Here is an 18,532-nt window from a genome sequence, read left to right on the forward strand (position 1 = left end):
CTTTCTAAGTGTATAAGAGCAATATTTAAAATCTTTTCCTATTCTTGGGCCTCTGTCCCCTTATTATTTTAGGCTTTGTCCAGATTTCTTGTCCAAGTCATTGATAGGTATGCGAGTAGTGCATACTTCTGGCCTTAAATTGTCATTCACTCATTCATGCCTTATCCTATTATGAATTTCTGGGGATATAGAACTTGTCTTAGCAAGTAAGACACAAGGCAGCAAATCGGTCCTGATTATTGTTCCAGTCTATCACAGCATGTACCTACACACAGACACACACCCTCTGCATATGCATACTTAAAGGCAATTTAAAGGACAACCGGTTTACCTACTGGCATTGCTTTACTCAGCTTAATCTCATTTAAACACTGGAAAGAGAAAGCAGACTCTGCACACAGGGAAACCCCTTAAGAATGAAGCCTTTCTTAATGCCTAAGTTTATTTCTGAAGTCTCTGTGGGACCAGCATGTTCAGCTGCCAGTCTTTCTTAGTCCGAAAAATGGGGAAATGATCATGCATTGTACATGTTTACAGACCACCAAGATACTACATTAAAAGAACCATACCCATTAAGTTAAGTGTTAAACTATTCCTTTCTTTTATGAAAGAAACAGTCATCCATTTACTAAACAGACTGTGTGTGGGATTCTGAAAGCTTTAATCTAATTACATCAAGGCTGTTTTGTAAATAGGAATTGCAGTTAAGTAGCTTTAGACTTAGGTTTTCAGAATCCAACCCATTCCTAAATGGAACTGTTCCAAATTGTTTTACATTTGGTATTCTAAATACAAGAATGATTTAAGGAGGTTAAGGCTTATTCCATTAGATTAGCAGCTATGACTTTAAGATTTTTATGGATACATTGAGTGTATGGTTGTGTATTGAATTACCTTTAGTTTTATGTACTACTGTTTCAGTAGTTGTATCATGTTAAGAGGCATTAAGTGCCTACCACACACGCCATGTACTCTCCAGTCTTGTTTCAGACTTTTAAAGCTCTTTAAGTGCTCCCCAGCAACATTTATTGGTAGCAAAACTCCGTATGACACTCTTAAGCACCAGAATGGGGCATAATTAAGCACAGTTGTTTCCCATTAATAGACAGATCATAATGATCAAGACCTGAGACTTCAGCCTTCTGTCCTAAAGACATCTGTCTGTTAAAAGGGTCTGTCCAGAGGACCATTTGCTTATGACTGTTTCACTCAGATTATGAATTCATCCAGTGAAAATCATGTCTACTTTTGTGATGTGTTCTTAAATATTTGTATGTTATATGTTGATCACTGCTCCAACTAATTCCTTTTTGCAATTAGTGAAAAGGGAACCTTAGCAGTGTGATGCAGCATTGTTCTGATAAGTAAAAGACAGCTTGCAATTAACATTTACCTTAGCAAATTATTACACAAGCTGTTCCAGATTGCACTAAGGGAGGTACCTACTTGATGCAGTGTGGGAAAATTCTGAAACCAGAAAAGAGCACCTTGCACTTAGACAGATTTAATATAGATTGTGTTTGAAGCCGCTGAACCATTCCCTTACTGGTGGTGCCACTACCCTTGCTAGTTCTTCATGAACTTTCTGGAATGCCTTCTCGATGGTGGTGGTGGTGGGGGGTATTATTATTTGTACTTTTGGCATAGAAAAAAGTTTTATATTATATGCTCATTTTCTGTATTTATAGTCTTATGTAGGACTTTCACAGCAGTTGAACTTGCAGCTTAAAAGAAGTATTTGGCCTATATTTTTAACATAATTCCACTAAATGTAGGCGACACTTTACAGGGATATGCCCATGGGACAAAAGACTAAGTGACTCATTCGGGCTCACAGAGCACATGAGTGTACACTGATGCAGCACAACATGATGAGCCTTTTAAACAGCTGATTTCTTTAACCTGGTGTGCTATATAGTCATTTTTAAAGTTAGTATTTCAACTTCATTTAAGTATTCGTCTTCTGGACAATGTAATGAACACGCTCTTTCTAGCACCTAATGTGTCCCTATTATTTATGGCCATTACTCTTAGGCATAGCTGCATATTATCAATGAACCCATTTGTTTATGAAAATATTTGGCTTTTTTTCTTGGTGTTTTTTTGCACCCCTGCCTGACAAACATCATGCCTTCCCTCATGAGACTCAGCCTGTTCATCCCCTTATTAAGGATGTACTCAGTACAGTACAGAGCAAGCCATCCAGAAGATACTGTTATCCAGGTAGCCAGGAGGGTTCTTGTGCCTCTGCTTGGATCTGATCCTGCCATTCTATCCTCCATGTGGTGAACACCCTCTTCCCCTACCAAGGTAAATCTGGCTTGCTTCCTGGGGTTTGGGTCTGCCTTGATTGTCTGTGGCCTGAGAACTGCAAGATTTAGGGTCTTCAGACAATTCATATTATCTAGGATGTGGGGGGGGGGGGTCTTAAACCTTCTCCTGGTGATATGTGTACAGTCACCACAGTGATTGCTAATTGCTGATGTGAAGAATTTGACCATCATCGCTGGCTTTGGGTAGCCATATCACACTTTTTTCCAGGTACTGACACTTGCCTTTTGTGCTCTGGACCTTCATCCTTAGCACTGGAGAGGCAGAAGTGCCTGTTGGGAACCACTGCCACCACCTCTTAAAATGTAGCTACTCATTTCCTATCCTCCGCTTTCTGGCTGTTCCATCAACTAAGACTCTACTTGAACTCTGAACATGTGGTTTGCAATCAGGGCTTTATCCCTTGTGCTCCATAGAGATGGGGTAAATTTGTTTGCTAGTGTAATCTAATCACAGTTACTTACAGAATAATTGTATAGTTTGCAAAGGAGTGAGAAAGTAGTTTGCATAAGTTAAAATGAATACCTAATAATATGTATTAATATCTGTCTTTATTGGTGCATTTATATAGTTAGCCAAGTCTTGGAATAAGGTTGCAGCTTTCATCACTTTCATTGTGGCCTTTTTGTCTGTTTCTGCTTCCCAGTGGTGGTCGTGTGATCAGAGTATATGGGCAAAACCTGGATGTGGTGCAAATACCAAAGATCTTGGTAACGGTTTCTCCAATAGAGCAAAGGAGGCAGAGACGTTCTGTGGTCCAAAGAGGATTTATTAGTTTGAAGAGACAGCGCAGGATTGTTCCAGAAGCTAGCTGTCCTGAAAATACCTTGTGTGGCATTCAGCAGGTGAGATGAAAGACTTAAATACTTTGTGATGTAGGCTGTAGACCTTTAAATTACACAGTCTACTTAGATGCTCCTACTTTGATGCTGTGCATGCAGCTGTAACTGTCCAAAATGTATGGTGTTAGTAAACTGGTTGTTGAAAAATAAGCTTTATGTGCTTCAGAACTGCATTGGTACAAACCCATATCTGTGATTTCCTCAGTTCTGATTTGAAGATTTAGGAATTATCCACTACTGTCTGTTGATGTAGACTTCCCATGTTAGGGTTTTTGTTTATGATGAGAGATTTTTAGGATAGTTATTACTGATGTCTGCTGGCTGCCATGCATAATCTAATAAACATCCTCTTCTAGGCATTTTTGATCATTTTACTAATTTTAGAACCTGCTAGGAAGTGTCTTCATGTTGGTCTTTAGAAGTATGTTCTTTCTGGGAATGACTGTGCATATATTATTTGTGGTTTGTTAGAATATGTTAAAAAACTATCTAGCTAGTACCATCTTGTATCTAGGATAGATTCCGCACCAAGCTCTTCTATCTCACTAAGCTTTTCCTGTCACCAGCTGGACCCTACTGCTCAATGGCATTGTTATTGAGCCATGATCTACCTCTCTAAGGACTAGTATTGTATGTTCTAATATTATCATTTCTTAGGCATACACTGTATGTTGCTTTATTAAATTTGTACTTTGCTGCACACATGTATTGTCCTTTATACTGTATGTGTTATGTTTGTTTCATATGATTCTATATTTATGTATAATGTTTGTCTCATTTGATTTTTCATTTGTACTGTGTAAGAGCTATACTATGTTTGGAGCTTTTCTCTCTGGGCCTCTATTGAAAATGGACTAACCTTGCCCTAGTGGACTATTGTGGTAAACAAATGCAAGTAAATAATTAAAATAAAGTAAATGATAAGTTACTTGGAATAGATAATATCATATGCTGCTAGGAAAAATGTGGGATTTGTTTTATTTTCATTTGTTAACCTAGGCAAGACACTCGTCCGAAAGGTTGAGCCCAGTAAGTAAGGGAAAAAATCCCAGCAAATGAAACAGCACAATCAACAAATAGAACAGCATAGTTGGGAAGCAGTGAAGATTTGACATCATTTTGACAAGTGAATGGAACAGGATAATGTAGTATACATAGTTAAAATGAGTATATGAGTAGTAAACCATATACCAACAACAACAAAAAAGGCATAGGATGTTGTGGCATGTGTAGTTAAATTGGATGCACAAGATAATAACAGTAAGTGGGTACTACAGAAAATTATAATGCTAGTTGTATAGAATTGGTAAAGTTATAGTATTTACAATATTTGCAGTAAAGTTGTGGGAATGGAGTAAAAAAGGTGAAAGGTGCTGAATGATGGAAAGATGAGATGGTAGTAGTTATTGGAGGAATAGATGCAAGGTAAAGAGGGGTAGGGAAATGTAAAGGATGATGAGGATATAGAAGAAACATGAGTAGTAATTGGGGCTTTTTACTGCAGCTGACAGTACTTCTGCAGTCTTGAGGTAGGCATTTGTTTTCTGTCATGATCCTTAGGCTGCTGTTTACACCCTTGTAAATTTCTATGTCTAGAAGTTATGGAAACTGTCAACATGTTTTATTTAAATGATACAATTTGTGCAGTATGAAAGGTAGTTTTTAAACGTTAATGTCAAGCTTTTGGGTAGAAATTCAGTTGATTTTAACATAGCATATACTTATATGAGGGCTAGTAAGAAAATTGATATTGTAAATGGCCTAAAATATATGTATTCATTTTTTAATGTTAATATATGTAATTTTTTAATGTTAATATACGTATTTGTTATATTTTTATATGCACTAGCTTATCTATATATAATGGTATAGAACTAATGTGATTTTTTAATCTATATAAATAATAGGATGTATAGAAGTAGATAATATAACTTTGATATGACTTAGTCAAGTATAAAATAGTAGTTCGCTTTCTGTTAGCGATTGAATCTGACAGTATTGTATTTTCTTGCAGTATTGCTTTAAAATTATCTGATGTAGTTAATTAGTTTGTAAAACGTCATTAATTGTAGTTTATAAAGGTAATTGATAGATTTGAAATTTAACAGTCTGATGAAGCTACGGCGAAAGCGCTTATTGTTTGTGCGTTTCTTATAATAAATTTTATTTGTTTTATAAATATGCATATCGGATGAGCACTCTGTGGATTTTATAGCTTGTGTTACGCTTGAAGACTGCCGTGGTTGTCTCCCAATACGTATACTTGGATTACAATTTTATCTTTTTACTATTTGGAAAATATTCATACTGTTGAGCATCGTTTTATTATTGGTTGGACTTATTTTATGGAAGTTTAACTGGTTAAATTGTGTGAAGCTATTTTTTTATTTTTTAACATTGGTGTGGTGTGTGGCACATTGGTTGCTTTGATATTTGGACTTTTGTATAGTGGAAATTCTTTACCTTCTGTCAGTTGTAAAAGAACACTGGACATATTTAAAACTGTTTTGTGTGACATCATTCTTAATAGAAACTTTTAATCTGATGTTGTCCATTTTCATGTAATTCAGTGGATGGGACTCTCATCTGGCCTAGGCACCTTTAAACCTTTGGATCCAGGTCTCTAAATCTTCCCCTACCCATAATTCTCCTTCTGCCCTCAAAATACCTCCAATCTCATTTGCCACCTGAACTTGAACGGTCACAGGGCTCTGATCTTATCAATAGGATAAGTCCTTTTGGCATTTTGTTGAGAGATTTACCTGTATATTTCTTTCTGAGCTGTAACGTGTGCATTCTTTTCCTTCTGTATCCATTGTTTTTAATTTTTATATTTATAATTAAAAAAAATTCTTATTAGGATATTTCCTGAGTCTAAGAAAAGTCATTGTTTTGTATGCAATATCCTTGTCATAGTTTAGTTTTTCATAGAGTAGTTGCTGTATTTGTCACCATTTACAAATTTTTTTGAATCTTAAGGTGTGCGTGTGTTTGCGCACGTACATACATGCATGTGTGCATGTGCTTAATTCTTTTTTTTTTTTTTTTCATCAGCATGACTGACAAAAGCTTCAAAAAATGTTCAAAATGTAGCCATAAGATACCTCCACAAGGCTGCCACTCCCTTTGAGCTTACTGTGTGGGAGCAGCACATTTAGAAACTGACTACAAAGTCAGTGCTTCTTTTGGTCACAGAGTCTTTCTAAGTGGAAGGCACAATCTGATTTGAAGGGTTGTCTTGTACTAAGTTAAGCAAATCAGTGTTCTTGACTTACCCATCAACCTTGAAAAGGGAAGAAGCTCTCAAAACGAAAGACCCGCAGTTTCTGTGGATGTAGCACCTGAGCCTACACAGATACATTCAGTTTCTCTAATGCTGCCCTTCTGGAACCAATTTATCCTCAACTCCATTTACCAGTACTCCAGCATCAGAGTACAGCTTCCTTGATTGCTTCTCCCTCTAGATCTAACCATCCTTCAAGGATCCTTACTGAAGCCGATACTGACAATGATATGGAGGCTCCTTTGAACATAGATACACTTTGGGAGGGTCCTTTTAGCTCTGTATCCTCAGATCGAGCTGAGAACAATGCCAATGACAACTCTTTTTTGCAGGTTCAACCTTCGGATCTGAACACCACCGGAGCACCTACATCAGTACTGATAGTGGCTTCTACTTCAGCCCTGACTATCCCCAGTCTTTCTTGACTCCTACCTTTTCGGATCAGACAAGTCAGAACTGAAGCATTGGGATCGGTGCTTGAGGAGACAGACTCTGTAACTATTGGAACATCAACTTTCAGCAGCTTGCCTGTGATGTCCGAATTGGAGCTAGGGTAGGTAGAGACCTCAAGACCTGTTTCTGTTCCCCCTCAATTTTAATTTCCACTGCCACATTCAAGTCCTACCAGCAGGTTCTGTCCAGACAGAGAGAAGCAGTGCCACCTCCTTATTTGGGGTCTAGCCTGACCTCTTACTTATACTGCTTCAGACTCTGCTACTTCTTGTCAACAGGGGCAGTCACTTGCTAAAGCCCTCAGGGGTGTTCTATCACTGAGCTCCCAGTCTGACTCAGACACATTACCATAGGTTCCCAAATGAGAGATCCATAGAAAACAGACTTGCAAATGGAAGCATTTAGTTTAATCACTGGAATCTGTTACATGGATTGGATGAAAAGGAGGGTTCCACAAGATCCACTTTTTGAGACTTCTCTTGTGGCAAACTTCTAGAATTGATAAAACATAAGGGGGAATGTCTACCAATGCACCTTCCCTGGAAGAATCTGTGTTCCTGAAGGTTTTTGAAGTTGGCTCTGCTACTGCCTCTGTGGTCCCCCTTCTGACACCCTCATTGATTTGGTGGCGCAGAGGTCCTGGAAGCGGCCTGATACAGTAGAGCCAATCCCCCAAAAAACAGACTAAGATTTTGGCCACACCCAAAGATAGATCTCACTGGAGTAAAGGTCCCCCTGTTGATGCTATAATCATAGCGGCAGCCCTGAAGAAAGAGCTCTCCAAAGAGAGTAAGTCTGTCCACCCCCTACTAGGGACTTCAGGGCTCCAGACAGATTTAGAAAATGGACTTGTGCTTTAGCAACCCTTTTCTTAAGAGCACTGAACTGTCTTGCCCACATTACTCATTTCCAAAAGAGAACTGACCGAGAAGATCAGCAATTCCTTTTCAGGTAATTTACCACTGGATATCCAGAAGATTGTGGAATCCCTGCTATGCAACTTAAATTGCCTCTCTTATTTTATATGCCTGCTTTCAAATGTAGTTGATGGAACGGTTAGGACAGTAGGTACCAGCATAGCTGTATGCTGCCAGGCCTGGATGTGGTTGTGTAATTTTTGTAGAAAACTTCAAGACATCCTTCATTATAGCCACCGTTGATCGTCCCACCTTGTTTGGACCAAAAGTCAAGGAAACACTCACCAGAAGTGAACAAGATGGTAAGACCTATCTACCATGGGAATCCACTTCTCTACTCCTCGAAGAGCCTTCCTAAGGAATCGGTAATGAGGAAAGATGATGTGGTTCAAAATAAAATCACAGGGTTTTAACCAAGCCACTTCCCAGAATAACCAACCTCCCCACCGTGGCAGAGGGGGCAGTTTTAATGGACGTCATCCTAGGGGTAGAGGCAATCTGCAAAACCAAGAATTTCACACCCCTTTCTAAGAGAAATCCTTTCAGCACTCCTGAAGGGTTGCCTAACTGACGTACTCTGGAAGCAGTTGGGCACTTATCCCTACACCCTCAAACTTGGGCCATCACTTCAGACTCTTGGGTGTTGACAACAGTAACAAGAGGATACACAGTTCCATTTCTCTGCCTGCCTCAAATAAATAACAGGATTCCCTTTGTGCCACCCCATCAGATGGAATCTGCAACAGCAGAGGTTGAAAATCTGTCGAGTAAAGGGCCATCCAACAGATCCCACCAGACCACAGAGGATCTGGAGTCTACACCAGGTTCTTTATACTTCCAAAAAAGACGAGACCAAAGGCCTATTCTGGACATCTCTCTCTGCTTTTCCTGGTTAGGGGTCACCACAGCTGATCACCGGTCTGCAGATTGATTGGCAGTAGAGTTTTTACAGTGTCGAGTTGCCAGCCCAGCTCCCAACCTTCACAGAAGGCACACACCCTCACACTCTCTCAGCTACCTGCATGTCTTTAAAATTCACTTGACCATAGGGTGAATATGCAGACTCCACACAGAAAATGCCCCAGCTGAGAATTGAACCAGAGAACCTCTTGCTGTGAGGTGACAACTCTAACCGGTGCACCACCACGGCTCTTGATACTGAAGCAAATATTTTTCCGTTTTCTAACCCTTTGCAGTCCAGACCATTCTTTATAACCTTTCACCTGTGCTGCATATCTATCTCTGGTGATTTTCTGACATACCTCCCTGTGTATATTTCGTTACCATTATCTTAATAATTCTTAGTATTTGATTTAAAGACTACTGTTGTTGACATAAGAGTTCTGTTGCTCTCTTATCCCCTTTACCCACCTCTCTGCTTTATATTTTCCTTACTTGGTTCCAGTGCTCCTTGCCCCTTTCTGAGTATTTCCTCAGCCTCTGTTCCCCCTCACTTTGCTGAGGTGTATAATGACCTAAGTCGTTTAAATCATTTTATGACCAGACCAAATTCCAGACAGTCATAGTTCAGTCCATTTTACCTCTAATCAGGAAGGATGACTGGATGTGCTCAGTACATCTCCAAGATGCCTACTTTCATGTAAAACAGGCACTCCAGGAGATTACTCCATTTCAGGCTGGGGACCAATCATTTTCAAGGCTGAGCTTCTACCCTTTGGACTCAACACAGCCCCCCTGAGTGTTCACCAAATCCATGGTAGTAGTGGCAGCCTACCTCAGACTGCAAGGGATTCCAGGTTTTCCTATACTTGGGCGATCGGCTCCTAACCTCTTCATCTAGGGATCTATTGATTCAACAAAAGGACTTTTTACTCCAGTTACTTCACGGCTGTGGGATTACTGTAAATATGGAAATGAGCAAATTGATCCCAACTCAGTCCATAGAATTTATTGTATGCCACTGGGATACTGCAGCTCAGATAATGACTGTGACTGCTTTCTCAGCCATGTCTTTACAGCTGCTTACATTGTTTTATTGGTGCAGTCAGCTGCAATCTGATCCATTTAACTCCAGATGTAATGTGATCCTATCTCGCCTACATTCTCTACAGATGGGTTCGGAGCCGATCCTTGGCTCCGACTCTGCACGCTATACAATAGAACGCAGTCTCTTATTGGCTGAGTTACCTCATATCCCAGGATGCACCACTACTGCTTCCCCAGATCTTGTTTGCCGCTTCTACAGCGTAGACGTGGTCTCGGACTTGGCTGAGCTAAGTACTTCTTGTGACAAATTTTTCTGTCAAAATTTCTACAAAAGCTGTTTTAACAGCTGCTTGTTGTGTGTGATTGTGTTTTAGGCGATTTTTGTGGTGAAATTGTATTTTTTGGGCAAGTGTTTTCGTTGTCAGAGGGGCCTTGCCCTATCCCGCGCTCTTTCTGTTAGAGTTGTAGTTTTGTGTACTTTTGAAGTTACTGTGTCTTTACGATGTCGAATGAACATAGACCATCGGGTTTCAAAAAATGTTCTAAGTGCAACTATAAAATGTCCATTACGGAAGATCATTCCTTGTGTGTTTACTGTTTGGGCCCGAAGCACCTCCAGGAATCCTGTAGCGTTTGCCACGCTTTTTCCTCTCGCGTGCTCCAAGAGAGGAAAAATAAATTGATTTTGAAAGGGCTTATTACCCCTTCCTTTGAGGAAGCCCTATCTTCTTCTTCTTTCCCTTCGAGGAAGAACAAATCTTCAGCTCCGACCAGCCTGTCGGAGCCGGCAGCTAAAAAGTTAAGGCAGGCTTTTCCATCGGCTCCACGGACTTCGGAGCCGAGGGCGGAACGGTCTGCCTCGATGTCTCCAGCCTCGACTCCTCTGGCTTGAGTCGAGCTCGGGCGTCGAGGCGAGTCATCTCCATCGGCTCCACTGCCTTCGGAGCCGATGAAGGTTGCCCGCTCAGACTCTTCCCCTTCGGTGCCGAAGTCCCCATCGGCTCCGAGGGAAATTGCAGTGGTAGTGGAATCTCCCTCGGCGCCGAAACTTCTCGAAACCATTCGGAGCCGGTCCCCCAGTCTTTCGGAGCCGGCGGAGAAGTCGACTCGGACCCGGTCGATCTCTTCTCAGTCGTCGAGGATGTCTGATTCGGATGTAGACAGGGTGCTTCAAAGGCTTTTTCAGTCTCCGGTCTTTCGAAAGTTGGTCTCTGCTCCAGCCCAGTCGGCTCCGGAGCCGATTTCCCACCCCGCTATCTCTGTTCCTCCTCCAACAGCTTTGGCACCGTTCGAGTCGGTGTTGGTGGAGCCGGTGGAGGTTGTCTGGTCAGTTCTGACCCTAACTCCAACCCCGCCCTTCGGGTCGGGTTTGGTACGCGGACCTCCTCTGTCGGCCCCGGGAGGGACGCTTCGGGACCGATCCTTTCGGTTCCGAGCCCCTCGGTGCGTCGGCGGGAGTTCCGGCTGCTGTTGTGGCCTTGGGGGTTGAACCATCCCAGGACTCTGGGGGTCCCGCCTTCAAGGCCATGAGGAGTGCCTTGGCCAAATCCTCTCTGGCCACTTCTACTGTCTCACCACCGCCTTCCCTTGGCACGGAGACTGGCTCCTTTGCAATCCCCCTGTCTCACGACAGTGGAGCTCGTGGGCCTGAGGTTACCCCCATCGGGGGTTCCCTTCTTCCTGGAGGTCCCTCCGAAACGTCTTCGGAGGAACCTCCGAGGAAGAAACAGTGCAAGAGGAAGCACGTAGACTCCCCTGATGAGTTTCTCACCTCGGATACCGACCTCGATGATGCGGAAGGGTCCACCAAGTCGTCTTCAGATGATGTATCCTTTGCGGACATCTTTGAGATCCTTAAGCAACGGGGTGACTGGCAGTCCAAACCCCCTTCTGCTGAGGAGTCTGTTTTCTTCAAGGCCTTCGGGGCACATCCCTCCACCTCCTGGGTGTCTCCGCCCTTCGATGAGCTTCTGGATTTGATCTCTCAAAGGGCGTGGGAACACCCGGACTCTGTTGAACCGGTGCCAGCTCGCCCCAATAAATTCCTTTCGGTACCCCTTGATAAGGACTTTCTTTCCAAAGGTGTGGCTGTAGATGCCTTGGTGGTGGCATCTGCCACCCAGCAAGATGTGGCAGAGGCTTCAACGTCCGTCCATCCTCCTAATAAGGAGTCTAGGAGCATGGATTGGTACGGGAAGCGCACCCTTACTTCAGCACCTTTACATTAAGGTCTCTGAACTACTTGACGCATTTCACGAGACTGCAGAGGGATCTGGTCAAGGAGTTTTCGGATACCCTCTCCGGTAACTTACCTGAGCAGTTAGCCCAGACGGTTAACTCCCAGCTGGCTACCCTGTCCTCGTTATCCAACTCGTCCATGAGGCTCATTTCGTATGCAGCCGAAGGAGGGAGCAGAGCGGCGGGAACAGGTGTTGCTCTACGGAGACAAGCCTGGCTACGCCTGTGTCACTTTGCGGAGGCATTTAAGTCTTCCTTTGCCGACGCCCCCTTCGATGGGTCCTCTGTTTGGACCCAAGGTAAAGGACGCTTTGACTCACTGCGAACAGGAGGGTAAGACTTTAACTGCCAGAGGGGTCTGTTTTCCACTCCCTTCAGACCTTATCCCAAGGCTCGAAGAGGAGGGAAAATGTGGTTCCGTAAGTCTCAAAAGCCTTACTCGTCGCAGCAGAGCGATTCCCCTTCTAGAGGCAGAGGAGGGGGAAATTTTTCAGGGAGATGCTGTCCCAGAGGCGGCGGAGGCCCCCGCAACACTGGAGACCGCGAGTCCTTTCGTGGCTCCTCCTCCTTCCAGCATCCCTGAAGGAGTGCCCGGCTGTGCAGCTCCGGAGCCAGTCGGGGGTCATTTTTCGAGGCACCTAAAGGCCTGGGAAAGTATCACTCAGGACCAATGGGTGCTCCGAATCATCGCCGGAGGTTACACTATTCCCTTCTTTCAACCCCCCCCACCATCCCGAAAAATCCCGGACCCACCACCCAGTCAACGGGATCTGGCAGCCAGCGTAATATCGAAGCTGCTTCAAAAAGGAGTCATCCAACCTGTCCCTGCAGATCAGGCCGGATCAGGGACTTACTCAAGATTCTTTTCAGTACCAAAGAAGACCGGGGACTTGAGGCCCATTTTGGATCTCAGCAAGTTAAACCGATCAGTGAAAAAGTCCAAATTCCGGATGGTCACCTTGCAATCCATTCTCCCGCTTTTGGAGAAAGGTGTTTGGATGTGCTCCATAGATCTCAGACACCTATTATCACATTCTGATGGATCAGGCGTCAAGGAGACACTTGCGCTTCAGCCTAGGAGACTGTCATTTCCAGTTCCGTGCACTGCCCTTTGGTCTCACCACAGCCCCCAGGGTGTTCACCAAATGTTTGGCAGTGGTGACTGCTCACCTGAGAAGTCTAGGATTCCAGGTGTTTCCATACCTAGATGACTGGCTCCTAACTGCCACCTCCAGGCATCTACTCTTCAAAACTCTAGCAGCCACTATCTCCCTAGGCAACTCCTTAGGAATCACCTTCAATTGGACAAAATCCGTATTGCTGCCATCACAGCGTATTCTGTTTATTGGTGCAGAAATAGACTCAAGGCAGATGCGAGTCTGTCTTCCTGCGGAAAGGATAGCAACATTGCAGTCTCAGGTGCGGGCGCTACTCCTCAGACGTCGCACTCCAGCGAGAATGGTCCTGCAGCTGTTAGGTTCCATGTCAGCCACCATTCTTCTCGTCCCATTGGCAAGGTTGCATATGAGTATACTCCAGTGGCTCCTCTCAGCTCAGTGGTCTTATCAAGACCTCCCCCTCAGTCACCACATATTGATCACAGAGACGTGCAAACAGGATCTTCGTTGGTGGCTTCTTTCCTCCAACCTGGATCAGGGGCGACCCTTCGTTCCCCCATCCCCCTCGGCCAAGTTGACTACGGATGCCTCCCAGACAGGGTGGGGGGGGACATTATCTGGACAGGTCGGTCCAAGGCACGTGGCACCCCGACGAGAGTCTTCTCCATATCAGTATCCTGGAAATGAGGGCGGTGCTGTTAACGTTGCAAGCATTGCACGATCACCTCCCCCAGGGTACGATTGCCATTCAGTCCGACAACATGTCAGTAGTCTGGTACTTGAACAAGCAAGGAGGGACCAGGTCTTGCCCCCTTTGCAGAGGCGCCATGAAGGTATGGGATTGGGCGATTGCTACCAAACGTTTTCTAGTGGCAACACACATTCCGGGGAGATCCAGTGTGATAGCCGACAGACTGAGCAGGACTATTCTCTCCCCTCACGAATGGTCCTTGAACGACAGAGTGGTAACACAGATTTTCACGAGATGGGGAGCTCCATGTTGCGATCTTTTCGCAACTCCCCTCAACGTAAAATGCCAGCAGTTCTTCTCTCTCACTCCAGTTCCGGGGGAGATCTCCAAGGATGCTCTGGTCCAAACTTGGCCCCCCGGTCTGCTATACGCTTTTCCACCGGTTCCTCTTCTCCCCAAGGTGATTCAGAAGGCGATTCGCTTGGAAAGCAAAATTATTTTAATCGCTCCATACTGGCCTCGTCAAGTCTGGTTCCCCTTTCTTCACAAGTATGCATTGGAGGGTCCCTGGTTCCTGGACCAAGTTCCGGACCTCTTGACGCATCAGTCAGGACAGCTCCATCAGTCCCTCCATTCATTGAAGCTAGCAGCTTGGCTATTCCTCTTCCGACCATAGTTAGGAGCCATTCTTTCGACCCTGAAGTCATGCATATTTTGTCCTCGGCCCACAAGACTTCTACTAAAAAGATGTATAGCAATAAATGGAAGAGGTTTGCTATTTGGGCCCAACCCCGAGGATTAGACCCTATGACAGCCTCGGTGTCAGAGGTTCTGAAGTTTTTAACTTCCCTGTTCAACCAGGGTTGTTCGGTGTCTACCATCAAAGTTCAATTGGCGGCCATTTCCAATTTTCACGAGAGCGTAGAACCACCTTTAATGAGCAACAAGTTGTGCAAGGCTTTTATTAAAGGAGCTTGGCTTCTACGGCCCCCTATATCTCATCCCGCACCACCGTGGGATCTTAACGTAGTCTTAGGTGCGTTAACAGCACCTCCCTTTGAGCCGGCAGCAACCTGTGACTTAAAATTTCTTTCTTGGAAGACTGCCCTTCTAGTAGCTATTACATCAGCCAGGCGAGTTTCAGAACTTCAAGCCTTATGTGTCAAACCACCATACCTGGTATTTCACAAGGATAGAGTATCTCTTAGACCAAACCCATCCTTTATACCAAAGGTTTGTTCTTACTTTTGTTTACAACAATCCCTGGAATTACCGTTTTTTTTCCCTAAGTATTCAAACAGAGCTGAGTATACCTTTCACAGCTTAGATGTGCACAGACAATTACATTTCTATTTGGATAGGACACACCAAGCACGAAAATCAGATCAATTGTTTGTGTCCTTTTCGGACAGTAAGTTGGGCAAAGCCGTCATGAAAGTCACTATTGCCAAGTGGATCAGAGACTGTATCAGTCATATTTATCGCATTTCAAATAAAGAGCTTACAGTTCCAGTGAAAGCTCATTCTACCAGGGCTATGGCCACTTCGGCAGCCTTTCATTCCAAGCTCTCTATTAATGACATCTGTGCAGCTGCTACGTGGTCTTCTTTACATACATTTATTTCTCACTACAAATTGGATGTGGCATCTAGGGGTCGAGCTTCCTTCGGTTCCACGGTTCTCCGGACCGTTTTCCAGTGAGCCACCCAGGAATTAGGTGCTAGAGACGCTGTCCCATCTGTAGAGAATGTAGGCGAGATAGGATCACATTACACCTTTTAGTTATGTACTTACCATAACTTTAGATGTATAGGATCCATCTCGCCTACATTCCTAATAACCCACCGTCCTTCCCCCTGCCTTGGAGACCAGAAGAGACCGGACGGTCCGAGTTCAACTGTTTCCTCTCTTGAAACACCTGACAATGTTATAACAACAGTCTATGTGTGCGGACAAACAAGATCTGGGGAAGCAGTAGTGGTGCATCCTGGGATATGAGGTAACAGCCAGTAAGAGACTGCGTTCTATTGTATAGCGTGCCGAGTCGGAGCCGAGGATCGGCTTCGAACCCATCTGTAGAGAATGTAGGCGAGATGGATCCCATACATCTAAAGTTATGGTAAGTACATAACTAAAAGTTATGATCACTTGTTGACTTTCATATTTGCAAAACATTAGTTTTACTTTCTTCAGTTCCATAATGCCTTTCATCATTTAAACTTTCACTATTGGCATTGTGTGCCATCTTTCTACACTTCAGATTTCACTGCTCTTCTGTCTAGGTCCCAGTGATTGCCATTTTTTGTACATTTATCACACATTTGGTGGTTATTTTAAGAGTAAGCTGCACCACCATTGTATTTCTGCTTTTATTAGTTATCCAGTAGGATTTGATATTCCACAGTGATTTATTCTGGTTACAGCTAACTTTCTGTTGCATCAGCACTTTCATATTTTTTTTTAGTTTGCCTTCTTATCTACTTGAGTGCTGCAGCTTTTTTGTCATCTGTATTATGTTCTCTCTGTAAGGGTTTGATCCTCTAGTCAGTTTTATTTGATAAACTGATCTGCTAAATATTTGTATGGACTTGTTATTGGATATTTTACTAGACACCAGTTGTACTGCTTTGTTTATCAGTACTTTTGTACTTTGATTACTTTTATTTTTTTTCTTTGCTGCTAAAAATGATACATTTGTAATATTTGTTTTACCTGTCTCACAGTCCTCCTCCATTCCTTCTAGCTTATATACGTTACCCCGTTCCTAACTTTTATGTTGATCCTTTTCTTACTTATCCATTAACCCTCTGTCCTTATAAGCCTTTCTCTTCACTTAGTTTAATGGTTTCATAGTCAGTCTCACCTACTCATCTCTTCTTTCTCCCACTGTTTTTTATAGGTTTTAAACCCGTGTCCATTACTGAACAGAACAGATTACCAGTGACAACTATGGCTACCAAGAAGCTCCAACTTCCCTGTTTTAAAAAAAAAAAAAAAAAAAAAAAAAAATGACAGTTTGGCTCTGCAGTTCTAAAAAATTTCATTAAGATATTATTCTACTAACTTTCTGATTTTGTAAGGTTACTCGCACATTAACAAGCCCGATTTTTGCTCTCTCCCTCCTGTTACTTTCTGCTGCTACATATTTGATCTTTCCCCCATCTATATTTTCTGGAGTTTTTTTCTACCCTCCGTGACTGTTTCTATTTAATCTTTGAGGGCCCACTCTTTTCTTTTATCCTTCTGTCCCTAGGTGCTAGCTGTACTCTTTTTACTCTTATACTTGATCATATACCTGGCTACTATTCTCCTTCCCTTAATATTCTTGGTCAGACTTGGGTTCTGCCTCTTACCCTGTGCTTTTTAAGTGTTTTTGTACCTGACTTTCCCTTCCCTCTTGTTTCTTCCTTTTCTTTCTCTCTGTTCCCTTTTAATTGTACAAGGCAAGCTACTGCTTTCTCAGCCACTTCTTACAGCTACTTACATTTTTTTTTTTTTTTTTTTTTTTTTTGTGCACTCTGTTGCAGTCTTATTCTCCCCTGGGTGCAACATCCTTCACCTGGACAGACCCAACAAGAAAGATGGAGGAGTTGCCACACTGTACTCTGAACACCTTGGTGCTGCGGTAGCATTGTTGCCTCACAGCAAGACGCTGTCCGGTTCGATTCTCAGCTGGAGCGTCTTCTGCGTGGAGGTTGTGCGTCAGAGCTGGCAACTCGGCACGTAAAAATCTACTGCCAGTCAGCGGACTGGAGTTCCGCTGTGGCAACCCCTAACCGGGAAAATCCGAAAGACACAACAAACAACTCTGAACACCTTAATCTGTACCCTGTAACCAGCCTTCCTCCTGTTTCATTTTGCTGAACTCTTAGCCAACTGCAAACTAAATAACCATAAAACATTAACAATAGCTGCATTTATATATACCCCCCCCTGGTAACAATGTTCCAATATTATAACCGATTGTCTCCTGTTTTATCACAATGTTCTCAGTGAAGCCACTGTTCTAGAATATATTAACATTAACTGGCTATCTTTAACCTCTAACTCTCCTAGTTCCTACATCAACCTCTACATGGCTTCTCTCAACTGGTCTCCTCTCCAACCCACTTTAATAAACCAACAAATGCCAGTTTCATCATTGACTGGATCCCACTTTCTAATCCTAAACTGTTCCACCACCCAAAATCTCTACCTGATTCCATTAGTGACCACTTACCCATCTGTATACAAGGATTCCCTCTCTACCTTCCTAGGCTGCACACATTTAGAGAATGTTGTTGCCTGTCTAACTTCCACCCTGGCACATTTAACAATACTGTCTTCTCCATCAACTGGTCCTTTCTGACATACCTACCTCCTCTAGATGATGCAGTAGAAAAATGTATAACCATTTTTCTAACATTCTCCATTCTCTGGCATCTCTTAGGAAGATTAGAGTTAAATCTGTTTATTCTCCCTAGCTATCCCAAGCCACTCGCTCATTTATGCTCAAAAGAGATGGAAGCTTGGAACTAAGACTAAATCCTCCTTCCATCACAAACTTAAAGAACTTCGTAACCTCATCAAAAATCAGGTCTATATTGGCAAGAAAAACTTCTATTTAAAACCACAGACAACCCCCCTGACTCCAACCAAAAAAAAATTCTGGAACACTATTAACTGCATTCTCCTACCAGGCAACCCCACAGCACCTAATCCCCCTAGAAACT

At 43.2% G+C, this 18,532-nt stretch overlaps 1 protein-coding gene across 1 annotated transcript in view; it reads left to right on the forward strand.

Moving 5' to 3' along the window:
• The window catches only part of PLXNB1 (plexin B1), a 3,809,096-nt gene that overhangs the window by 2,670,156 nt on the left and 1,120,408 nt on the right, over positions 1-18,532 (forward strand). The window contains exon 21 of the mRNA XM_044078026.1: positions 2,978-3,176. Within this exon, the coding sequence (XP_043933961.1) occupies positions 2,978-3,176 (199 nt within the window). The remainder of the gene's footprint in view (positions 1-2,977; positions 3,177-18,532) is intronic.

This window comes from Protopterus annectens, chromosome 7.part0 (genome assembly GCF_019279795.1).
Source record: "Protopterus annectens isolate FY-2018-M chromosome 7.part0, PAN1.0, whole genome shotgun sequence".
Lineage (NCBI taxonomy): Eukaryota > Metazoa > Chordata > Ceratodontiformes > Protopteridae > Protopterus > Protopterus annectens.